This window comes from Macrobrachium rosenbergii, chromosome 42 (genome assembly GCF_040412425.1).
Source record: "Macrobrachium rosenbergii isolate ZJJX-2024 chromosome 42, ASM4041242v1, whole genome shotgun sequence".
Classification (NCBI taxonomy): domain Eukaryota; kingdom Metazoa; phylum Arthropoda; class Malacostraca; order Decapoda; family Palaemonidae; genus Macrobrachium; species Macrobrachium rosenbergii.
Genome location: NC_089782.1, coordinates 17,575,622 through 17,603,227, shown reverse-complemented (window position 1 = coordinate 17,603,227; position 27,606 = coordinate 17,575,622). Strand labels below are relative to the sequence as shown.

Here is a 27,606-nt window from a genome sequence, read left to right as displayed (position 1 = left end):
AAATTCTGATTTCTCCAGATACTCAGAGCTAAAGAATGTGGTATCTGTAATCAAGAATTTGATGAGGACAGTCGATGTCCCCGACTCCTACCATGCTCGCACTGCATCTGTACCTACTGTATCAAGCGTCTACTCGACGACAATTCCAGAGTGTGTCCTTTCTGCCGCCGGGAATTTAGACAAAATTCCGAACACGATTTCAGAATCAACACTTGCTTCCTTGACCTTCTCAGATATACCTCAAACTTAGAGGCAGGTACCATCCTTCTCGACAGAGAACTATCATCCTCAGAATGGCTACATGCCTTTCAGAACAGCAAAGATGCGGCTATCAAAGATAATCTCGCTCTGTGCCAAAAGGCAAATGATTTGATTATCAATGGGGTGCAGCTCAACGATGACTTCATCAAAGAACTGGAAAATACAGCCACTGAAGAGAGTGAAAGGAAGGTGGTGTACTGGAGGGCCATCTTGTTCTTTGAGGAGAAAAAGAATCATCTAGAGAACGAAAAGGATTTGATTGAACAAAAGCAACAGCAAGTGGAACAAATGACAGAAAAGCTTAGTTTGGCCACCACTTTGGGAGATGCCAGTGAGATCCAGGACAAAATTGCGAAAACGAACAGGGAAATTTATTCATGCCTCAGACTCCTGAGTGATCTCATAGCAACGGACGAAGAGGTACGCCAGAGACTCAGAAAGGTTAGTTGCATTATTTTCTTCATCAAAGATCCAGTTATATATACATTCCTACCAATATATACAATTACCATGCACCTTTTCCTCCTTATAGGAGGGGCCCCTAGAAGGTGTTACCCTTTAGATTTTCAGCAAGCTTTTATGATGTGAAGTCGCTAGCCCCTTACCATGCTGCAGTGAATAGTAGAGGCTTTAGCCAGGCTTTCTGATGGGAGGTTTTTATTTACTAGTAGTCAAATAAATAAAAGCCAGGTTGTTGCTACTTTTTCCCCTCTGCCCTCTCAATACCTGCTTCGCAGGCCAATGCTATTCCACCATAATGCTCCCCTTCCAACTCTTCTTCATTTGCTTTTCTTTTGTATTTCAACCAAAAGCAGTTTCCCTTTAAAGGGGATGCCTCCAGAAGGTGCTAACTTTGCAGTTCTCAGACAGTATTTTGAGATGAAGTTGCTAGTCCAGTACCCTTCTCCACCCAGGTTGCGACCAACCATAAGTACTAAGTACTCAGTACATACACAACTTAGATCAACAGATCACCAGAATGAGAGTGGAAGTTTCAGAACACGAGTTCAAAGTGCTCTGCTTCGCCAGGGAATCGAACCCTTGCCCTTCGCAATTGAAATGAACACAATAGCCACTAAGCTGCAAGAGTGTGTGTGAGTGAAGATAAAGTGATGATATTTTTATTTAATAAGATTGATATAATCCTCAATTTTTATGATCCGCAACTGAAGTTAGCTGTATGGTGAACATCATGCCTTTTCACTTCAGGTAATCATTGCCTTACTACACAAACATTTCCGTCTCCACAGATCCTCGAGGATGGTAATGCAGACATCGATGCCATCCAGGAAGTTCTGACCTCAGAAGGATGCGGAGACTTGGTGAACCAGTTTACGGATCTGCCTCTATCGGTGATGAGTGACGTTCCACGCCAAATTGAGGTACAGTTCTTGTACTGAGCTTGTAGACTAAGTTAAAGCGTTTTCACGCATTATCGAGCCTGTTTAGCTCCCACCAAAACCAAAGAGGTGGTTGAGTTGTGCTCCAAGTAATGCTTCTCATTCGTTAAGGATCAAGTGTAAGGAGCTACACATGTTCCAAGTAAAATTTTCATGCATTCACAATTAAGTACAAATAATTAGCCATAAACTCCAAGTAATGCCTCTGGCGCAGTCGAGACTAAACAAATATATTCCATGCCTTAATTAGCATTATTCTAAGACGTGATTTTGATGTCATTCATAATAGATTCTCTTCTGCCTTTTGTTGGCATTGCAAATTACCTCGAGGAAGAGGTTTTGCTTTCTTCTTCATAGGATCTGGCTTACTTTTACTTTCGAAACCAAGTTGGTACAGTAGACAATACAAATTTATTTTGTTAAAACATTCTACAGATCTTTTACGAGCAATAAGCAGTTCGTACAATGTAGATTCATTGAGTGATTTATAGATACGCTGTCGTTGACGAAAAACTAAAGATTCTGTTGAGAAAAAAAATTAATACTACTCCAGACATCTATTTGTTTTCAGACCGTTATTATGGAATGAAATGGAATAAAATATAAAATTTAAGCCAAAGGCCAGGCACTGGGACCTGTGAGGTCATTCAGCGCTGAAAGGAAAACAGAGTCAAAAGGTTTGAAAGGCGTAACTGGAGGAAAATCTCACAGCTGCACCATGAACCAATCGTTAGGGTGGAGCATAAGATGGAGGACAGAGAATAAGAAAGGAGGTACAATAAAAGGAATGACAGGGATTGCAGCTAGGGGCTGAAGGAACGCTGCAAAGAGCCTAAGTAATGCCTGTGCACTGCGCATTGCACGAGGTGTACTGTCGGCACTACGCCCCTATGAGGCAGACCGTTATTCTGAAGTTCACTGAAGTCATTCATGATAAAAAAAACATATGCTGCCTACTTATTACATCATCATTCTATTTATTAACTTAAATAGGAATTCAAATTAATGAGCAGATAAAAAGTGAAACGGGTAAAACAGCAATTTGGAAAAAAATTCTGGGCTTCATGTCAGATTAAATGACTGACTGAAACCAAATCGAGCTATAAAAGTAAGTGGAAGACACTGTTGAAAGGACGAAAGCTTAAAATGTAAAACTTTTTTTTAAAGCAGGAAGAGGAGTGCAATGTTAGAGCATTCATGTGAAAACTAACACACTAACAAAAAACACCCCCATATTTATATATTCGCGAAATTAATGACTGACAAAACGACTACAATCTGTTTCTCCAAACAGATCCAGGATCTGCTCCAACTGTCTCCAACGATTAAGAGGCTGGTCCGCGCAGGCAAGGTATTTGCTCTGCAGCAACTGGATGGCCAAAACAGATTCGCCAAAATATCGTATGCTGACGATGAGAAACTATGTCAGCATACACTGACCGATGAGACACCGCCTCCAGGGAGTTACGTAACAAGGTAATCTATCAATAATCATAAAAATTTTATTATATGTATATATATATATATATATATATATATATATATATATATATATATATATATATATAACCATATATATATATATATATATATATATATATATATATATATGTTATCTTTAGTTTCCTGTGTAAAATCATTTACCTTTCTGCCTTAATTTTTAATTCAGCTAACTTTTTCTACATAATAGATACTTACTGTGCTTGACTTTCCCTAAAATTTTCATCGACCTATTTCTTTTCAACATATAATGTTTGTATGTTGTATGCCTAAGAGTTCCTGTGTGTCTGACACAAAGAACAATTTTAAGTCCTAAAAAACACCTCCCCTTGTTAATATAATTTCTGAAGGCATTTTCTATCATGACGCCCCCTGGCGTACATCCCACTGGGTTAATTATTGATGGCCTTATAATGAAGGAATGTGTAGGTTTCTGAATACCATTCAATAAGCAGACAGTTCTAACTACGCGTTATCTTACATAGAGTCTCTCAAGTGAAATAAGAAAGTCATTCTAAAAATAAATAAATAAGACTGGTGCTGCAAACTATTTAAATCTTGTATCAATAAAAAAAACCGTTGAAACACACACTACACACAAACACGTCCATTGTATTATTATTGGTATTCAGCACTATCCCCATCCACATGAAAGAAGGAACATAATGACCAAATGCGAAAAAGGAGGGAAACTTACGAAAGAGAAGATAATAAATAAACCCGCCCACGCATGCACTGTTAACTCCCGAAGACACATACACTTTAAACTGTGTAAATAACGAACATTCGCCACTTCGCTTTGCAGTTCAGTGGTCTGAGCTCCACGGACCCGACCTCCACCCTGGCGTTTATCGAAGTGACGAGTCAGAAGTCCTTCATGCGTTACGACAACTGGGGCACCCCGATGGGCCAAGTTGACCTCGCCCCGGCGATAGCCCGACTCTACGTGCGCCTCTATAGGAACGAACTCAGGAGCCAGCAGTTCCTGTATCTGTGCACGGGGGAGCTGGGCCCCTCTTCGTATCTGGGGGCTAAGGTGTCGGTGCCGTTTAAGTTCGGCGCCCCCATCCGCCAGGTCCGCTTCGGCGACTTCGGCGACCGGGGGAAGGCGGTCGTGCCCGGGGTGTCCCAAGAGGGTAAAGACGAGGAGGACACGTCCTGCGAGGCGGGTACTTTGGTGGGAAACCACGAAGAGGAAGACGATCTGGGTGCGCAGTTCTACATCCGGCTGAGCCACATCGAGAACTTCCCTTGCGACCAGTCCTTCGGGCGCGTCCAGGAGGGCATGGACGACTTTGGGAGGGTGATTCGTTCCATAAACGAGCTTGGTTACCAGATGAGGGTCTTCGTTTCCGATTGTGGGGTAGTTCTGCCCAGTGGATCCTCAGTCGGTAACTTTCAATAATTCTCACCTTTTCAAGTCAGACAGTTGCCGTAAGCCAGTGAATAGGTTTAATAGTTAGAGACTGGAATGGAACTACCAGTCAGTGACTGGAAAGCAACCAATAGTTACTGACACAAAAGGAACACTAGTCAGTGGCTGGAATGAAATCATCAATCATTGGAGAGGAATGAAACTGCTATTTAGTGAACGGAATGGAATCAGAAGTCAAGTGACTGGAATGCAATCACTGGTCAATGATTGGAATGGAACCATCAGTTGTGACTGAAACTAAATCGCCACCCAGTGACAGGAACAAAATCTTCAGCCGTGATTAAATAGAATCACTTCTTACAGACTGAAACTCAATTACGAAAATAGATTTACCAGTCAATGATAAGAATTAAAAAAAAACCAGCCAGCGACTGGGCAGGAATTACCAGTCAGTACACGGGACCGGAACCATCAATCAGTGACTGGAATAGGATCACTAGCCAGTAACTGAGTTATATCATTTGTTGGTGACTGGAAGAGATTTGCAAGATAACATTCAAAATCTAACTAGCGGTCAGTGACTGATATGACATACCGGATACTTAATGAGTGCCTTACGAAGCCATTTCAACCAGCGTCTGGAACTGCTCCTTTATGTAATGTATGAAAAACAAAGTTAGTTCTGAAGTGGCCATTTGACCAAGGAAAGTGACAGGCAAAGAAAACAGGATTTTTTCTTGAGGTTCATTATGATTAGTATCATTATATATTTTGTGCAATCATTCTTATGAAAGGGACAACAGAAAAGAATAGGCAATAAAGAGGATTGTAATATAAATGAGTAATTTGTGCAATACATACACAGAATATGCATAACCGACAACAACTAACAAAACGTACAATGATTATACATAATAATTTTTAACATATAGCAATTAACCATAAAATAATCCAATGTGTAGATAAATAAACATATGTGTGACTAGAATTTAAAACATTGGTAAGCAGTGGAAAGACATGGAGCTGAGTCTCTCTCTCTCTCTCTCTCTCTCTCTCTCTCTCTCTCTCTCTCTCTCTCTCTCTCTCTCTCATAGGAAAAATATGACAAAGGCTGAATCTCAAGGAAGCTATGCAACAACACGACAGTGTTTATGTTTCTCCCCGCCAACACAATGAACAGTAAATATGGCATGAAATTCCCAAACCAGTAAAAAAAAAAAAAAAAAAAATCTAAAGCCAAATACTAGAAAACGCCAACATCCACTCGAAGGGAAGACTTAGAAAGTCTGTCCCAATCCCTGGGCAAAGTGCCCAAATTGGGTGGCGCGTGTCAGACAGGCCACCACAGAATACGATCCCACTCTAGGGATCCCGAATTTTGTGGAGACAACTTCGCTCTGACAATCGTGATCACTACAGTATTCATAAGAAAATAAATCGATACAGTATAGTAAAAAGCAATGTGTATTCATATATATATATATATATATATATATATATATATATAATATATATATATATATATATATATATATATTTATTAACGTGTAAGTATGGTTGCATGTAAAAAATTCTAAAGTTATAAGACTCGCTGTTGTCCAAGTAGGGCTCAGCCCCTCCCACCACTACCCCTTTTATAAGCATGCAGGCCGAGACATTATTTTTTTAAGGTAAAGTTCAGCAGCCGACATCACTGTCATCTCTGGCGGGTGCTGAGCACCACCAGCGACCAGTCACGATGATCTTCAATGGTATCGCCTGTACATATTTACCGTCAGCTAAAAAAAAAAAAAAAAAAAAAAAAAAAACTATTGGTCAACCTTAAAGATGGTACGTACCGTTAAAAATACGGTCGGGACTTGCCGTGTCGACCGTCTCTTATGTTGCCATAATATTGACGTTATGTGTACGTGAGTTTTATTATAACATAATTGCAATTTACGATACAAATTCAGCAGACACTGCAAACTGTATTCCTATTCATACTGTATCCATGCTGTTTGGATCATTCTCCATTCATGCTACACATTTCTACTGCATATAGCATTTTCACTGATAAAATAACATGGTATCTAATGCCATTTTTGTCAGGTGGGCCAAGAACGCTGGCTGTGAGTTACCCAGGAACCCGCGCTCCCGGGAATAAACTATTCTATGTAACCTTCAAAAGGCCTTATACCCAATCCGAGGCCCCTCCTCTACAGTTCTTTAAAGTAACGGTAGTTTAAATAACTCGGATTCTTCCCATCTTTCCAACTGCTGTCCAATTTATCACATATTCATTTTGTTATTTGATTTACTTATTTTCTTAACTTGTACTGTACTTCAGCTTCTCTCCACTATGCGTTTTTTTAACACACATGGGAACATTATTTTGTGGTAACTTGCCTTGGTGATGACCTTACTGAATAAGATCATGTAGAAGTATATGCTTCAATACTAATAATATAATAATCTTACTTTCTGTAAAAGTTTTCATATCACTGGACAAAATTGTTTATTTTATCCTTCGTTACATTCCCCACTTTTTATAATAATAATAATAATAATAATAATAATAATAATAATAATAATAATAATAATAATAATAATAATAATAATAATAATAATAATAATAATAATAAATTAATAATAATAATAATAATAATAACAATAATGTGTAATGTAAACACTGGTGAGTTTTGTCTTTTACACAGTAACAATTGTGGATTTTTATTACACAAACTGTTTTTCACGAGATTCTGAATTTATTAGCAATAATAATAATAATAATAATAATAATAATAATAATAATAATAATAATAATAATAATAATAATAATAATAATTCGTTTCTCAAGACAAAATATTCTGACGAAATTTCCATGTTCTGATTTGAGGAGTGAGGAAACGCAATGTTTTCCTCTTGCCATTTCTCCTCACTACCCTGATTCGAAGCTCGGCGGGGATAAGGAGTCTTCAGTCCATTTCGTATTTGCGTTTTCAAGGGATTTCAGTGTCCAAGGCAAAACTCTTTTGTATTGTCTTCAATTTCATTTCAATCTGCGAATGTGACCAATAAATCTCACGTTATTTATAAGGAAAAAAATTTTTTTTTTTTTTTTTATTCCCAAATTTCTCATATCCACTGTGTTTCGGTTGGTTGGTGCTAGTCCAGGGGTTAACGCCGCCACTCTCCTTCTTCTTCATCTTACCATACATATCCACTGGACAAAAGTCCGTGCTGGCATAGGGCCGACTTCATCTAAACCAACCAATTTATCTTCGACAACTGATTTAAAATCGACATCTACAACTGAATGATTCTGTAGGTTTTGGGAATGAGGCTGCTAGCCCCATGGATTAAATTCGTAGAAAAAAAAACAAGTAAATAAGGCGCCGAAGTTTCTTTGGCGCAATCGAGTTTCTGTACAGCGTATAATGCTGTACGAAACTCTCAGCCACGGCCCCGTGGTGGCCTGTGTTGTTGGCACCGATAGCGGTGCCAGACGCACGTATATGGCTAACTTTAACGTTAAATAAAATAACTACTGAGGCTAGAGAGCTGCAATTTGGTATGTTTCATAATTGGAAGGTGGCTGATCAACATAACAATTTGCAGCCCTCTAGCCTTAGTAGTTTTTAAAGATCTGAGGGCGGACAGAAATGTGCCGACGAACAGACAAAGCCATCTCAATAGTTTTCTTTTACAGAAAACTAAAAGGATTGTAAAACGAAAGAGTAATTGGTTATAAGTTACAAAACGCACTTAGGATGACATTTCGATATGCAAATTCAATTTGGTTTTCCAATACGATGCCGATTATCGACACTGAATTTCTTCCGAGTTATATCGTGTAATATCGGTATTATCGGTCACGATACATTTCACGACTGCCACGCAAAGCCAGATAAATTTGAATCAAATAATCATTTTATTTTTTATTCTAAAAGTGAGATGAAACATGATTATTCGTAACTATATAACTTGTATGTTGTTTACACCAAATGGGTTTGATTTAAGTAATAAGTCAGTGTATAGATTGGTGAGTACAAAAGAATGTCTGTCAGCGTTGAAACTCAGGATTCCATGGCCATTACTGGGCATGGCAACATGCCTTGGCAGCGGCACTAGGTCACAAAGATGTTCGAAAAGCCACAGTCCAATGTAAAATTGGAATTTCAATTTCTTCTATTTATACTTTTGAATTCTCAAACATTGTGTCCCACTCTCTTTAGGACATTCTGCTCTGTACAAATGAAGGAATAGTTCATTTTTGGGTGGATTTATAATGATAAAACATATAACTGAGTAAAAGTCAAACTAAAAAATAATGTTTGTTAACTGACAGAAAGGAAAACATTTCAAAGAATCAATGAACTGTGAAGGAAACACATCCGCATCAACATCCATTAAGAGAACTGATATGTATATAATATTTCAATCACGTGAAGCAATATATTCCCCTAAAGGGACTGCTAAATGTTTTCTTGAGGGTCGTAAACATGTTTGCAAGGAGTCGAGAAATGTTTTCTCGAGGGTTGCAAACTATTTAGAGGGGGTCAAGAAATGTTTTCTTGGAGGTTGCAAACTGTTTACAGGGGTCGTGAAATGTCTTATTAAGGGTTATAAACTATTTACAGGGGGTCGAGAAATGTTTACTTGAAGGTTGCAAACTGTTTCCGGGGGTCGCAAAATGTTTCCTTGAGGGTCACCCACCGTTTCCAGGGGGGTCGAGAGATATTTTCTTAACAGTTGCCAACTGTTTCCGGGTATTGCAAATTTCTTTTTGAGGTTCGTCACCTGTTTCCAGTGGGTCACTAAATGTTTTCTTGAGGGTCGCTAACTGTTTACAGGGGGTTACAAACTGTTTCCAGGGGGTTGAGAAATGTTTTCTCGTGGGTCGCAAACTGTTCCCAGGGGTCCAAAAAATTTGTTTTATTATTGTAAACTGTTTTCAGGGGGTCGTGAAATATTTTAAGGTGGCGGAAAGAAAACTTTTGGGGGACCACAATATGGCGTAAGAGGTCATAAAATGCTCGAGGCGGGGAGGGGATCGGTTCCAACAATCTTTTCTGGAGGCTGCAAAATGTTGTCGGTGGGATGGAAAAAATGTTGGGGGTCGCAATATGGTTTCAGAGGGTCATAAAATGATTTCTAGGGGTGGGTGGGGGGAGAGGGAGTTCACAAAATGTTTACCGGAGGCCAAAAATATTTTCTTGGGGGATCCCGGATCATAAAGTCTGGGAATATCTGAATCATCGAGAGAGGCTTTGGCAAATACACAACCACCCAAGTGAAAGCATCACATTAAATGTTTCGAATTTCGAGAAAGAAAAATTATGCTTTCACTGCTTAATCTACCGCAAAATTGTCAAGATCTTTTTGCTTAAAGAATATGCGACTGAGACTCAAAATGATTTGAATTATTCTAAACTCCCTCTGATTTTCTGTTTAAATTTGAAAGTGTAGCAGCGGGTTGCCAATCTTTTGAAATTGTTAAAAAAAAGCCGTTGGTCCAAAAATTTTATATATATAAATATATATATATATATATAAATATATATATATATATATATATATATATATATATATATATATATATATTTAATATATTCATATATATATATATGTATATACTATATATATATATTTAATATATTCATATATATATATATATGTATATATTATATATAATATATATATACACATATATAATATAATTGTATAAATATATATAATAAATTGTATAACTATATATATAATTTTGGACCAACGGCTCTGTTTTAACATACTCAAAAGATTGGCAATCCGCTGCTACACTTTCAAATTTAAACAGAAAATCAGAGGGAGTTTAGAATAATTCATATAATTTTGACTCTAAGTTGCATATTCTTTAAGCTTAAAAATATTGACAATTTTGCGATAGGTTAAGCAGTAAAAGCATAATTTTTCTTTCTCGAAATTTGAAACATTTAATATGATGCTAGGGCTTTGGTGGTTATGTTATGTATCTATCTATCTATCTATCTATCTATCTATCTATCTATCTATCTATCTATATATATATATATATATATATATATATATATATATATATATATATATATATATATATATATAATATATATATATATATATATATATATATATATATATATATATATATATATATATATTCCTTCGATCTTCCCCCATCATTTTCTTCTTCCTTCACTGCCCCACAATTCCTTCCAAACCAAAGACCTCCACGAAAAAACGGGGCCCACTGAATCCCCAATACACCACTACCACCAACCCCCAAAAAAAAAAAACTCACCAGAGCCTCCTTTCACGTAAGCAAAGAAAAGTCAGGCACTCACCTTGACACCGTCGGATCGACGTGAAACCGCCACCGTCCGCCTTCGGACTTGAGACAGAAAAAGATCGACGTCTGACAGCTTCGACACTGCGATGAGAACAGCAGCCAACGTCATACTCTTCACCTTCTGGGCCTCAATACCTCTGCGGAATGGTACGTAATATTATGATGGTTTTTTGCAAGAATAATACGAATAAACAGTGATTTACAAAGGAAAACAAGTTATTTTTATCTATTTTTTTTTTTATCAAACAGAAGCATAGAATAGCTGCTGGGTGGTGAGAGATCATTTCTCAGCCTCTGAAGAGGCGTTTCTCGTATTCTAATGTACGAATACATGGCATATTAATTCGTATCTTAAATTTTTATCATTAAATCTACATACACTCAAGACACATATGCATACATACAAACATTCATATATTTAAGCAAACATCAAGCGCTGTTCACCGCTTTTTAGAGGGTAGCATCAAAAGCATTATATTAGGATGAGAAACGAGGTCAATCACACTATAAGTGTAGCAAGGAAGGCAGAAGGGTGTGTCCAAAATCTGGGACGAGACTTGAAATATCTTTGGGAACCGCGGTAGGATGAATAAAGGGATTGCAGAGTTAAAGCTTCATGACAGTGAAGTGGAGTTGTCGAAAGAAAAGGTTGAAACTGATGGGTTGAACTTGTTTGCTGATATATGTGGCTTAAAAAGAAATGGAATGGAATATAAAATTTAGGCCAATGGCCAAGGCCTGGGGTCTATGAGGTCATTCAGCGATGAAAGGGAAACTGAGAGTAAAGAGGTTTTGAAGGTGTAACAGGAGGAAAACCTCGCAGTTGCACTGTGAAATAACTGTCAGGAGAAGGTGGAAAATAAGATGGAAGAAAGAGAATATGAACAGAGGTACAATAAAGGGAATGAAAGGAGTTGCCTCTAGGGGCTGAGGGGATGCTGCAAAGAGCCCTAAGTGATTATTGTCAGGAGAGTGTGGAAAGTAAGATGGAAGAGAGAATATGAACAGAGGTACAGTAAAAAGAATGAAAGAGATTGCAGGTAGGGGTCGAAGGGACACCGCAAAGAACCTCAAGTGATGCCTAGAGTGCACCACTGACGGCACTATCCCCCACGGGGGTTTAAAAAGAAATGAAAGTGAAAGATACTGATATTCTAAGAGGTTATATAAATGTTATGTAAGATGAACGTGTTTTGAGATGGTTTGGTCATATGGGAAGAATGGGAGATATATCGGTGGCAAGAGCGTATGATTTGGAAGGGCCACAAGGGAAGAGGAGAAGAAGACCTAAAAATGGCTGGATAGATGGTTTGAAAGAAGTACTGGAAAGGTGTGTGCACGATAAAGGTAAATGACGCAATGCATGTAATGGGGTTATTAATGTCGTTGATGAGCCTTCGGTGTAGGAGTATGTAGCGATTAGTGGTGAAGCTTTCTGTACAAGGATCTCTTCCACGATTCATCAGTGTGGCGAAGAATACCGGGTTGCTTCTTCTCGAAAAGTCAACCTTTTTAGAGGAAACTACGATATATATATATATATATATATATATATATATATATATATATATATATATATATATATATATATATATATATATATCTATATATTATACATATATATATATATATATATATATATATATATATATATATATATATATAAATCTTCACAAATTTACATAGTTCGCTGGTAAGTTAGGATGTTACCACGAGGTCCATTCATATTATCTTACTAGTGACAATTTCCTCTATACTTAAAAAATCAGTGATAAAATTTTGGTTAAAACGGGAAATTCTATGAGACTACTTGCAAGTCGATATAAATGCTGAAATGAACCGATACTGATTGAATACATTATAAAACTAAAACATATTTATGATATCTCAATAAATAAACTTCGACTGGCAATTAAGACCTAATTACCACATCTGTGTAACTTCGACGAGTGGTAGAATCCTTCTGAGCAACCTCTATCGATTCTTTGTGAAAAGCCCAACTGCGTTCAGTGATTGCAGGCGGCCAGACCTACCGCTTTCACAGAACTGCTTTCTCATACTGAACAAAATTTAAACGAACGCAGATCTAAGATTTACTGGCGCTAAAACAGCCGAAAGTCGGGACGCCAATAAGGACAAACGAGTAACGGATTCCGACGAGTATCAAAAATGCCCGAAAAACTGGAATGATAAAATGCTGAATAATTGGTGAATTGGGTTTGCTTTCTTTGAACGATTTCCGCTTTACTCTCAAGGACGGAGACATTACAATCAGGTTAAATTGGCATATAAAATGTGCGTACGTTTCTGTTATAAAAAGGCAATCAAATCGTTCATTGACTAGCTATGGAATGGAACATAAGATTTTGGCCAAAGGCCAAGCGCTGGTACCTATGGGGTCACTCAGGGCTGAAAGGGAAATTGAGAGTAAAAAGGTCTGAAAAGTGTAACAGGAGGAAGAACTTGCAGTTGCACTATGAACAAATTGTTAGGAATGGAAAACAAGATGGAAGAACGAGTATATGAACGGAGGTTCGGTAAAATGAATGAAAGGGGTTGCAACTAGGGGTCGAAGAGACGCTGCCAAGGACTTCACGTAGCGGCTACAGTGCATCGTTTAAGATTCACTGTCTGCACAACCCTCTTACGGGGATTGACTTGCTTCAATGCCCGTAAAAAAGAAAGCGTGAAAGGCGGAGCCATCAGAGTTGTATGGGATACGAGAAAACGAGGGATCCAACGCCCAACGATGCGGTAAAATGAACCGCCTTTTAGAAGGAAGCGATTAAAAAGACCGTATTTCTAATAAATGAGAAGGATGGTAATGATGGGCAAATGTCCTTTAACCTTTCAAACTTAGTCAAACTCTCGGACAATAATATCTTCGAAGTATGTGCTGTCAGTGCGGAATTCAAATATGCAGACCAGGATCAGGCAAGTCTTACTATGTAAAATGCAGTGTGTACGAATATGTTTTTCTATAACCATGAGAGTTTATGGGTATCAAGCCCCATGTCCAGACTTTTCGATTTCCAGCCTGGGCCAACCTCTTTCGCCACCAGACTTTTCGATTTCCAGACTGGGCCAACCTCTTTCGCCACCAGACTTTTCGATTTCCAGACTGGGCCAACCACTTTCGCCACCAGACTTTTCGATTTCCAGACTGGGCCAACCTCTTTCGCCACCAGACTTTTCGATTTCCAGACTGATCTTTCGCCACCAGACTTTTCGATTTCCAGACTGGGCCAACCTCTTTCGCCACCAGACTTTTCGATTTCCAGACTGGGCCAACCTCTTTCGCCACCAGACTTTTCGATTTCCAGACTGGGCCAACCTCTTTCGCCACCAGACTTTTCGATTTCCAGCCTGGGCCAACCTCTTTCGCCACCAGACTTTTCGATTTCCAGCCTGGGCCAACCTCTTTCAACACTGGTTCCTATATAAGCACGCAGGATAATGTATCACGATCTCGGAACAGTATATTTGGTCGGGACTTACCATTTCGATTCTTTTTCACATTATCATCATTTTTAACGGAATGGCTACACCAGTTAAAAAGTGATTTAAAACTCCACGGAGTTCCAATGTTACACTCTCGGAGCTAGTCCCAAGAGGAAAACTGGGCCAGGGTAGAATATGGAAAACTGGATAGCTAAGAGGTAACAAAGGAAGGCGGGCGAAACGAGAGTAAAATGCAGAAAGCAGCGCAGCTTAGGATCCAAGATCCTTGCGTTCTGTCTGCAACTTACAAAATGCATAGCAACGGCTTACTAATCCAAAATGAAAATCCTGTGACAACACACCATACTTATTCGTGAATCCAGCTCCTATTTTTCCAGAATTCTCATACTTCATTTATTGTTAATGAATTCTACCAGGTTATAACTACCATTTGTTTCAGCGTTTGTTATACGAAAGGTGGTTTGTTTTCCTAAACATTTCAAGAAAAATCGGTCACAAACTGAAAGACTTTCGTAATACTTAAAAATAATCATAAGCATACGCCGTTGAGCTGCAGTGTTATTCACAAGAGCACTCATATTTGAGGTGATTGGTAGAGGCGTTTTTCTCCTGCGATTTGGGTGACTCGAAAAGTTTTATAATGCTGGTTCTCAAAATTTTATTATTTCATCGTCTGCCCTCTTTCTCAGGAGATTAAAAGTATAGCCTTTTCCCCTCAAAAAATCCATATCGAATCATAGAAGAGGATGAACATCTAGAAAATTTTGGAAAGAGACTGGAAAAGGTACTGGAACGGAATGGCCTCGATATCCAGGTGGCAAAAACGCCAAAAAAAGACGGGGATAAGTACCGTAATTTTACAAGGTTTAACGAGCTGCTAATAAGCATTCGGTGAGGGTATAAGAAGCAGATTAACGCTGCAGTGGAGGTTGACTATAAAGGAGTTCATGCTTGAATTAGCAATTAGAAGTTGAATGTGTAGCGAATATTGCACTAATTTTTTTCTCTCACGTTTAAGACGCCTAGCTCACCGACGAAAGGTCGTGGGTTCGATTCCTGGGTGAGCCGGAATGCTTAAGAAAGATCCGTTAACACTTCTGCGCCTCTTTTAACCTTAAAGAACTGAATTATGTACCTGGCACTTGTTCAACTGCAGTGGGTTGCAAGTAGGTTGCAAAAATGCGTAGGGTTACAACCTCATTCCAAAAAACATGACATGTGCTGGAGAGCCAACATTTTCTGGAGCCACTTTAGTTTATATTAGTACTATATATGTATATATATATATATATATATATATATATATATATATATATATATATATATTATATATACACATATATATATTATATATATATATATATATATGTATATTTTAAAGCATAATAAATTCAAATTCCTTGAACGTAAGATATATATGTAAGTACACACTTATACTGTATATATATATATATATATATATATATATATATATATATATATATATATATATATATATATATATATATATATATATATATATATATATATATATATATATATATATATATATATATTATATTACATCATCTGTAGAGGAATAACGCACTAATGGCCGTAATCAAAAGAACTTATATAAGCATAACGTTATACAGCTGACGCAATGAATCTTTAATTACTGCTGTCTATGTGTCTACCCCAGTCCGAGTGGAGGGCGTGCAGGTGGTCCGTTTCCAAGAGGACGGCCAAAGGACCCTGGACTCGTTGGGCGTCTACCAGGGCGTCCTCAGCCGGTCCCGTCAGGTGTATTCGGTCACCCTCTGCGCCAGGTTCAAGATTTTCTACCTGCATACACGGGGGACCCTGTTTCACCTCTCCGATAAGCAGGAGGGGAAAGACTGGATGTTACGGGGAGGTAGGGTTCATGGCGTTTGTATGTATGTATGTGTGTATGTATGTATGTATGTGTATATATATATATAATATATATATATATATATATATATATATATAATATATATATATATATAAATAAAAATATATATACATATATTTATATATATATATGTATATATACATATATATGTATATACAGTATACACACACACATATATATATACATATATATATGCTTGTGTGTGTGCATGCGTGTATATGTTTGTGTGTAACCTTTACTATCTTTCCCGCACGCAAGCCTTCTCATAAAGCAGTTTTCAGTCGCTCTTTGCTCTCTGTTACTGATGTTCCATATTCTATTCAAACAATCAAACAGTTTGCGTATTTCGTAATACTATGCATATCCTTTGACTTATTAAATCTTCAGTTATTTCCTACTGATACACCACTCTTTCACACACTAATATAAAAATTCAGAAGCGATAACCTGAGAATGGAATTTCTTTAATAATGTTTCACAGCAAATGTTTGCAAACGTTCCGATAATCTTTAATATTTTTATTAAAGCACGCGGCAAAAATATATCTGTGGCAACTTTTCAGGTTCCATATTTTCTCATTTATAAAAAAAATATTCTATTCCGTTATACTTTCATCAACCGGGGCAACTGGGCATTTTGTTCTCTTGGTTTACTACAGTTAATTGAAACCTGTATGCATAATATATTCATATATACATAAATGCATACAAACATGCATGCATGTACACACACACATATATATGTATGTATATATGTATGTATGTATGTATGTATAAAATAAGCATTCTTCCAAATTGGTGCCCATAAACGTTTTAATAAAATGGTCGAAAGGTTATAAAAAAACCGCTGTTCGAATTTCATTTGATTTCACTTTAAAGTAACAATAAACTTTTCAAGTTCAACTCAGTACAACACAGCAAATGTTTAAGACCAATTTGTTCTGTTATAAAAATTTTTAACGTTCGTCTCCGTAAACAACGGTAATTTAAAGTTTACTTTAATTTTATTACTGTTGTCAGTACCTTCACAAAAAGATGTATTTAAAAAACTAAAGTTTTTAATGTTAATTTCTTCTTGTTGTTATGAAATTTTCTATCTTGGTAAACTGCAGCTATATGAAGATGACCTTGTAAAATTTTCACTTGTTAATGACACAAATAACGCAACAATCTTTTTCGAATTGACTTTTATTTAGTTGTTAGGAATTTCCTTGAAATGTCGTGATATCAAACTGCGACAATTTTAAGAACATTTCTTGCTTATTTTCAATTACCTGCAATTTTCTTTGAAGTTACCGTTGTCTTCTTTAAATTACTGTTTTTTTTATCACTGAAATTTGGAACAATTTGAAGATTAACTTTTCCCTACTATGGAAACATTTTATTTCAAAGTGACATCATCATAAACAGCATCAACATCAACTTCAGACTCTTAAAGAGCATTTTTGTCTTCAAATCACCTGCTTGATGTCCACTTCCAGAGGTCTGGGTGGACAAAGTGCGAGTGGCCATTTCCCACACCTGGCACTTCATGCCCCTGAAGACGCAACTCTGGGCATTCAGGTGAGGACGAGTTTGCTTAGTTTGTTGCTTTAGATTAAGCCGGCCTTATGCCAGCACTGGCTGCCATAGTGCATGAGCTCGGCCTTATGCCAGCACGAGCTCATGCACTATGGCTGCCATAGTAGCCTACATGAGCTCGGCCTTATGCCAGCACGAGCTCATGCACTATGGCTGCCATAGTACATGAGCTCGGCCTTATGCAAGCACGAGCTCATGCACTATGGCAGCACGAGCTCATGCACTGGCTGTCATAGTGCATGAGCTCGGCCTTATGCCAACACGAGCTCATGCACTATGGCAGCCGGTACGGGGGAGTAAGGTGTTGTAGTGAATGAGAGACTTGGTGTGGATTCCCGGATTTGGCCCAGAAAACAAAGACGTGGGCAGAAAAAAAAAATTATAGAGGAGACATCTCTGCAAAATAAAGGCTATGAATACTGTCTTCCACAAGACACGAAATCCCCAACTTAAATTATATAAACATACGCAAATATCTTATGAAAATAGTACTAGCCCTCGGGGATCAAATGTTCCTAAGCGAATTGGTCATTTCACATATTCCATATGGATTTCGTGAAATCACTGATTTCGCATATTCCCTGTAACACTGGCTTTGCAAGTAAATACGGGAATCATAACGTCAGTTACTGACATAAAGCCATTAATAATAAAATTCAATGTATCCATTTTTTCTGTGTGACAACAAAAGTCTGTTGGTAATAAATCCCACATTTAGACTTGCTTCCATCCATCCCGGGGCCAAAGCCTCTTGCCGCTGGCCCCTCTATAAGTGTGCATAATGAACACAACTCGGTCTACGCACTCTCACGTATTGCTGTCATTTTTGGCGGTATGGGTACGAAGGTAATATGGTAATAATAACAGTCTCATGACTGGATGACGATAAAACAGACGCTATGTTACTTGAATAACAATTCTTTACCATTAGAACAAACCGATAAAGCTTAAGTTATATATAAAAGAGAGAGCAGGAAATACAGTGCAGTCCTGCGGCTAGTGACTTTCATGGCGAATGACATTCCTCCAGCGAATATACAAAACCAAAAATAATACTGAATAAAGACCAACGGCAGAAAATACCAATTCATATAAATCATCATACACAAATGCACATAAATAACCAAGGGAACGGTGCTCATAGCGTAGACATCGCTAAAACTTCAGGGCAGGTAGGCAAGGTCCACGGGCAAGACTGGCTACTTCTTCCTTCCTGTGCGGATAGGATAGAGAGGAATATCGAACAGCCGATATACTCAGTTCGTAAGGAAATTCGACTGGAATCGCCTTGACTCTTTAAGCGGTTATCAATATTAATCAATGTAGTTGCTACTATATTTGCAATAATACAAGAACAGAAAGCCCTGAAGGCCCATCACTAACCTATCCAATACTGTATGAAATGACCAGGTATGATGGTATTTTCGTACGCATTCAATCTTTTTCATGTTCCTCATTACCACTACTAGTGGATACAGTGTATATATATATATATATATATATATATATATATATATATATATATATACATACATATATATATACATACAGGTGTTTCAAATTAGAACCCCCTCTACAGCATAAACTAAAATTGACATGGACAAAAACAAAAGTAATTCAGAACAGGTATTTATTTAAGTTTCTCTCTGAGTATTTAATATTTTGTGTGGCCTCCATCTGCCTGTACCACAGCCTCATTCCTGAGGGGTATGATTTCAGCAAATCCCAAAAAGCTGAGACTCAAACTCCATTTCCCTGAGCACTTGGTCACCTCTCTTCGCAGAGGTCGTCGAGGCTTGGTATACCATCATAGTTCACTGTCTGAGCTCAACACGATCTTTAGATACTACCAATGTTTTTCACACATTAAGGTCAGGGGAGCTACCTGGAAATTCACTTGACGAGAAGAAACTGATACCACTGTTTCAAAGCAGCTCCTGTGTCTGAAGAGCCTTGAAACATGGTGCCTTATCATGCAAAAATATGACTTCTTCAACAGATAACACATTTTCAGGATCTTTGAGGAAAGGAAATATGCCAACAGTAAGCACAGTTTCTCTGAAGTATTTGCCATTCCATGACTGTCCACTTTCTGATGATCCACATTAACCGTTTGACTGTGAAACAGAAAAATTCCCAAACATTCAGGAAATTTTGTAACTTGGCGATAGCGCACGTCATCGCTGATATCATCCAACTTTGCAACCCCAAATGATGTCATTTTTATGATTTGGCTTCCTGACTGTGTAAATGAAGAAAGTCAGCTTCATCCCAATCTTTAAGAAATGAACCATAAAACCATGCACGGTCTTCTCTCTGTTGCTGAGTGATGTTGGGCTTGCTGATAACATGAAATGGCTTGATACAGATTTTTTCAACTCAATATACAGCACTATAAACTAACTTCTTTCCCCTTTTTGTTTCCTAGTTCAAATGCCAATTTATGTAAAGACTTTCTTGGTCTACCCTCTGCCTCAGCTATGATGTCTTTTGACTCCTGAGAAAGGACTTCAGGCCTTCAAGATTCTCACTCTTTTGCGATGACAGCCAAATGGATTTTTGTTCCAGTTTCTTTTAACAAAGGATTCATCTCTTTTAATGTATATAGCTATCCAGGAACGTGAAATGAAGGATGTGCCAGCATCCCTGGCCTCTCTGACTATAGCCCGGATTCGGTCAATCCACCTGATTTCCTCCGAGTCGTTAGCCATGGCTGTATTTAACTCCATCACTCAGTCTGAAAATACAAGAAATGTAAAATGAAAAATAGCTTAACAGAAACTTAAAATAATGTTCTTGGAGATAGGCTATAGCAGAAAACTTCATAACTTTCCATTTGTTCTGTGGAGGGGGCTCCAATATCGAAACACCTATATTATATATATATATATATATATATATATATATATATATATATATATATATATATATATATATATATATATATATATATATATATATATATATATATATATATATATATATATATATATATATATATATATATATATATATATATATATATATATATACTGCTGTATATAGCCATGGCAACGCATCTTAATGGCGCTAATTACCCTCGGTTTGGATGTAAACCAATTTCGAAAAAAATGTACATATGTCCCAAGAGGTGGAGATAAATGTCCCATTAAAATTAATGAAGGGTACAGGCCATAAGACTTAATTAACCCTGGCTAGTTTGTATGTGAAATTCTGGATACTTGGGAACATAAATGAACTTGACTGAGAAACGACTTTTTCGTAAAATATAATCCTTAAATATCTATCTATATTTATAAGTTTGGTGGGTTTATGTGATGTGAAGTAAAATGGTCTACTGAGGATGATATATATATATATATATATATATATATATATATATATATATATATATATATATATATATATACATATATATATATATAAATATATATATATATATATATATATATATATATATATATATATATATATATATATATATATATATATATATATATATATATAGCAATTCGAAGTTAAGAGGGCATTGTAGCTATTACAATTACATATGTATCTTGTAAAAGTGACCAGTAGATTCTATATATATTTTTACGTGGGTCCTTCCGCTGATGAGTCAATTATTAATTACTGTAATTTATGTAGCCCTACTCTACCTAAGACCCACGTAATCCTGTCAATTAAAACTAAAAGTTACCCCAACAGACAGACAATTACTTAATTAGATTAGGTCACCAGTCAGAACTATGTTATTGAATAATTTGATTATTTCTGGAACAAATGAATTAAATAACCCATTATTAACCACCCAGTCCCAACAAAAGAAAGAATGCATGGTTACAGTGAGGGAATTTACTTGAGCCAATTAGTCAAATTCGGACGCAGTAATATTTCCCCTACTTCAGTTATAATGCAACGGGTGATCATTCTCGCAGCTCTATCGTCAGCAATTCAAGTATATTAGAGGCTATTCCTCTTCCAAACAATGGTATGATCAGGTTCCAAGGCTTGCCTGAGTATTACTTATACCTGACCTCTCCCTAATTCCTACTTACTGCAAGGGGAATATCTTATGCAATCTCACCAAGCAATAATGTTTATACTTCATATACTAGACTTCATACAGGAAATATGGTTCCACCAGGATCTCTAGTCAGTGGCTGAGGAAGGGGGAAAAATGGAAATAGAAGTACAGTGGAAGAAATACCAGCAGTCGGCGAATACTTGTCAATTCCAGACTTACCATTCACGTAGGCTGCTTGCACACTGCAGCGGATGTCCAGGATTCTGGAACAACGAGTAACGTCGATTCACTTAGTAAATAAAAGACGAAAAGGGACAAAGGACAGAATTACCAGGAGCACTGAAGCATGTGTGTGCCCTGTAGGACTGCCATGTTCTCTCTCTTTTTGACCCGGGGTTGGAGAGAGCCACTGTTGTTTTCGGAAACAGCACTCCTTCCATACCCCGGCAGTCTGAAAATGACAAAAACATCGCTATGATACATAGTACAGAGAAAAGGAATGGTTAAGAACACCCTCACTAGAGGTGACCCTGAAAAACCTCCTGTTGGATGAGTCTCTAATGATTAACTTACAAGCTTCCTAGGAACTGTTAATTTTGAAACAACTAACTCGCCTCTCTGCTTTTCACAAGAGTAGCTTTTCCTGGCTTTCTTTCTTTTTGGTTTTCTTGATCAGATTCTTCTAAAAATACTAGAGAGAGTGTCGAACAGAATATATATATATATATATATTATATATATATATGTATATATATATATATATACAGTATATATATATATATATATATATATATATATATATATATATATATATATATATAGTATATATATATATATATATATATATATATATATATATATATATATATATATATATATATATACAGAAAGAGTATATATATATATATATATATATATATATATATATATATATATATATATATATATATATATATATATATATATATATATATATATATATATATATATATATATATATATATATATATATATAGTATATAGTATATATATATATAGTATAAATAGTATATATATATATATATATATATATATATATATATATATATATATATATATATATATATATATATATATATATATATATATATATATATATATATATATATATATATATATATATATATATATATATATATATATATATATATATATATATATATATATATATATATATATATATATATATATATATATATATATATATATATATATATATATATATATATATATATATATATATATATATATATATATATATATATATATATATATATATATATATATATATATATATATATATATATATATATATATATATATATATATATATATATATATATATATATATATATATATATATATATATATATATATATATATATATATATATATATATATATATATATATATATATATATGTTATATATATATATATATATATATATATATATATATATATATATATATATATATATATATATATATATATATATATATATATATATATATATATATATATATATATATATATATATATATATATATATATATATATATATATATATATATATATATATATATACATATATATATATATATATATATATATATATATATATATATATATATATATATATATATATATATATATATATATATATATATATATATATATATATATATATATATATATATATATATATATATATATATATATATATATATATATATATATATATATATATATATATATATATATATATATATATATATATATATAGTATATATATATATATATATATATATATATATATATATATATATATATATATATATATATATATATATATATATATATATATATATATATATATATATATATATATATATACATATATATTCTGGTTTTATATATATATATATATATCTTTAATGCTCTGGGTGCATTGAAAACGATGTAAATATTAATATATGTATATTTTATTATATAAATATATATATATATATATATATATATTATATATATTATTATATTGTCCCCTCGTATTTTCCGCTCTGACCGGAACTCCAAAATCGTCAGAAGCCGGAACAACGAAAATCAAAAATCATAAGAAAACTAAATGCCTTCTGGTGCATTGAACGATGTAACCGTATTATTATTGAGTTTACATCAAAAATAATTTTATTCTGCCATGAATATTTCTTCCTACCGGTCGAAGCGCATTTGACGCCGTCAGAATCCTCGGAAATAATTTCGATGAATATATTTGAAAGAATCGATCGTTGAAAACCGTCAGAACCGACTGCCTGTATATACATATATACATATACATATATGCAACATATAATCACGTGTGGCACAGAAAATAGATCTCACTAGCATCAGAATGGAACCAGGTCTTTCACCTGAAAGGGCATGGAGGGCATGGACCAAAACAAAACGAGTCATTAAGAAGTTGGAACCTAGAAGGGATGATCATATTTACTCAGAAGGGATAATTCAAATGAAATGCTGTTAGTTGGGTCACTGCTGTGTCGGGAAGTTGGGGAAAACATGGTGGTATGCAAGGCAGTTAGCCTGTCCAGGTAAAGCCTTAGGTACAGTGTAGTGTACTTTGGTTCCAACTTCTTTATGATTTGTGTGGCTTTGCTGGCAGCGTTCTTGCCTTTCAAATTGAAAGAACTGGGTTTCGATCCTGATGAGACAGAAATTTTATATATATATATATATATATATATATATATATATATATATATATATATATATATATATATATATATATATATATATATATATTACAAAGATCAATGGGTTAAAACTGTCTCCAGCATTTTTAATGTAGCAGTGTTTACGTATGCTTTGCTTTCCATAAATATATTAGTGTCGATATTGATATAAAAACCAGAATCTAGGATGAAGAAAAAAATCAGAATCTATGACGAAAATCACAAGAACAAAATCAACCAAAAACACCCGAAAAAATCCAAGTGAACGAAAGTGGACTTATATATATATTCAAACTAAAATTATTATCATTATAATTATCTTAAATACAATTCTCAATTTCCGTTGTTTATTGTTTGCCTGACACGGAAGTATGGAGTCATAAGATCTACAACTTATTCTGAGCTTCGGAGGAATCATATGTTGCCTTTTGAAGAGCTGGAATGCTAAAAGTATTCGAATTGAGCTTTATTACAAGTAAAAAAATTAAAAGTAATGTTTCTATCTTTCTGCAGAAGGAATAACCGTTGCAATCTGCACAGGCGTTAAGCACTAACGATCTATTGCCAAGAAAATCCCTCTAAATAAATATGAAAAGAAATTAGCTTTGGATTTGTGGGCAAGTCTGACTCCAGACTCAAGGTGAGGTGTGGAAGGCATACGTCACTGCGCAATAAAGGTCATGATGTCTGTCCGGGAATAAGAGAGCTCCTAGTATGTCGTTAAGAAACATTACCCAAATTTATATCCCAACTCGAAATGTCAATAAATCGAACACTGGCGTCAGGATCGTCGATAATGGAATTGATAAAAGCTCCAAAAGAATATAAATCTGAAATGCATTGCGTCTCGGGAAGGCAATTACGAAAATCGACAGATCCCTTGCCGAATCAATTTTCGAGATTGTCGAATGTGAAATTAAAATTACATATAGGCTACCTGAGGACATGAAAAAATTTAGATTCTCCGTTAACTCAGTAATTTTTTTGACGATTATCTAACTATAACTTGACATTCTGTGTTGTCAAGGGTCTTGATTGCTGGAGAATTGACGCAAGTGTACTATACACTTCCACATTATTCTTCGAAACACCACTAGTTTCTTTTTCGACAATTAGCCGTTTCCACTATTAATGATCAACGCCATAATAATAGGTTCAACTGCTGAAGAATGGATGAACTCCCTATGCAGAAAACTTCCACAACATTAGCCGCCTCAAAACCCACCCAAAACGACTCATCTGTGCTATACACTTCCACCTTCCCTGGATTCTCCTGCTTCCTGAATATTAAATCCCCTCAATGCCAGTCTAACAAGATCGAATGAATCATGAAATCTGGGAAATAAAACCACACACTGAGGCACTTTTAGCCACCCTGCGCTTAACACAGTCAAAAGAGGCAGGCTAGATGGATTGGACAGCAAGATAAAGGAATCCCGAAAATTAGATGAATTTTAAGGATCTAAAGATGAAACTGGTAGAAAATCCCATAGCTGCTCAAAGAAGTGACAGTCAGAAATGTTGGGCAGCATGATGGAAGAAAGGAAGTGGGAATGGATGTAAAGTAACAGCTTTAAAAGTAGGTGTAGTTATGGACCGAAAGGACACTACGAACACCCTTTAGTATTGCCTACAAAGTACCCAAAAGGTGCACCGACGGCACTAACTCCATACCTGGTTTTCAATCTCATACTCAAGCCATCTATTTAACCCTTCCCTTGTCTTCCTCTCCTCTTCCCACCCCTGACCCCCTACCCCTCACATTCCCGAATTATAGCGCCTTTAAACTCGGTTATCATCGTCCACCGATAATTCCACATGGTCGAATCATCACAAACAGTTTAATCCATCCTTTCACCTTCCCTAACACTTTTTCCCACTTCTTCGCATTTCTCACCTTTTCATCTAAAAGTGCTTTAACCCTTTTTCTTTCGTTTGCATTCAACAACAACACTTCACTGCCATAAAGGAGATTCAATTTACTGAGGACTACTACTGCAGCGGAAGTAAGCTTCACTAAGAAGAACCAGTGGTTTAGGGTACAGATGTATCGTATCTAAAGGCAGGGGAGTGCATGGCTGGTAATTATGCTTTTCACTCCTGTAGGATTACAGGACAACTCTGGATGGTGTGAAAGGCACCAAAAATACAGCCAATTCTGGAAGGCTATAAAATTATATATACTTTATATACACACACAGTATGCATTTGAGCATTAAAAATAACCATATATATATATATATATATATATATATATATATATATATAGATATACACACACATATATATATGTATGTGTATGTGTGATATATATATATACACATATCATCACACATATATATATATATATATATATATATATATATATATATATATATATATATATATATATATATACTATATGTGTATATATATATATATATACATTACATAGCTCCAGAGTGTGTGAACTGGTTTATTAAGGCTCAGACAGCACTAGACCCTCTTTACTCACTGCATATCAAGATCCTGAAACTCTCTCAACCTTCCTTGGTGTTCCATCTGACATTTCCTGAAATAAGGAAAAAAATGAAAGACTAGTATCCCAACGAAACTGCAACCCCAATGCACTTATCTAATCTAGGCCTGAAGCAAACAGGAAAAAGAATGGATAAGAAAAAAAAGAAAAGGAATTAACCCAGATAAAAAGCTATAGAGTTATACAAGACAGAAGATAAATAACGGACTCAAATGAGACTGCTTGTTAATAATGACAAGAGGTCTCATTTGTTTATCTTGAATGGAAATCTATAAATCTTCATATACTGTTACAAAAGAACAATTTGCCCTTAAATACAAATTTTCCCTCCACTGACACGAATAATTTAATTCATGCCCTCAATCTCAAAATGTGATCTATAAACAGACTATGTGGCTGGCCCATATGATTTATTATTAAATAAAAAGTGAACAATGAAACATGCAAAGTAAAAAA

At 35.4% G+C, this 27,606-nt stretch overlaps 2 protein-coding genes across 2 annotated transcripts in view; both read left to right on the top strand.

Moving 5' to 3' along the window:
• The window catches only part of LOC136827750 (putative leucine-rich repeat-containing protein DDB_G0290503), a 187,007-nt gene that overhangs the window by 8,164 nt on the left and 151,237 nt on the right, over positions 1–27,606 (top strand). The window contains exons 3-6 of the mRNA XM_067085211.1: positions 19–702; positions 1,512–1,643; positions 2,956–3,136; positions 3,965–4,563. Of these exons, the coding sequence (XP_066941312.1) occupies positions 19–702; positions 1,512–1,643; positions 2,956–3,136; positions 3,965–4,563 (1,596 nt within the window). The remainder of the gene's footprint in view (positions 1–18; positions 703–1,511; positions 1,644–2,955; positions 3,137–3,964; positions 4,564–27,606) is intronic.
• Positions 16,077–27,606, top strand: part of LOC136828010 (uncharacterized) — a 69,829-nt gene continuing 58,299 nt past the window's right edge. The window contains exons 1-2 of the mRNA XM_067085626.1: positions 16,077–16,238; positions 17,740–17,821. Of these exons, the coding sequence (XP_066941727.1) occupies positions 16,226–16,238; positions 17,740–17,821 (95 nt within the window). The 5' untranslated portion in view covers positions 16,077–16,225. The remainder of the gene's footprint in view (positions 16,239–17,739; positions 17,822–27,606) is intronic.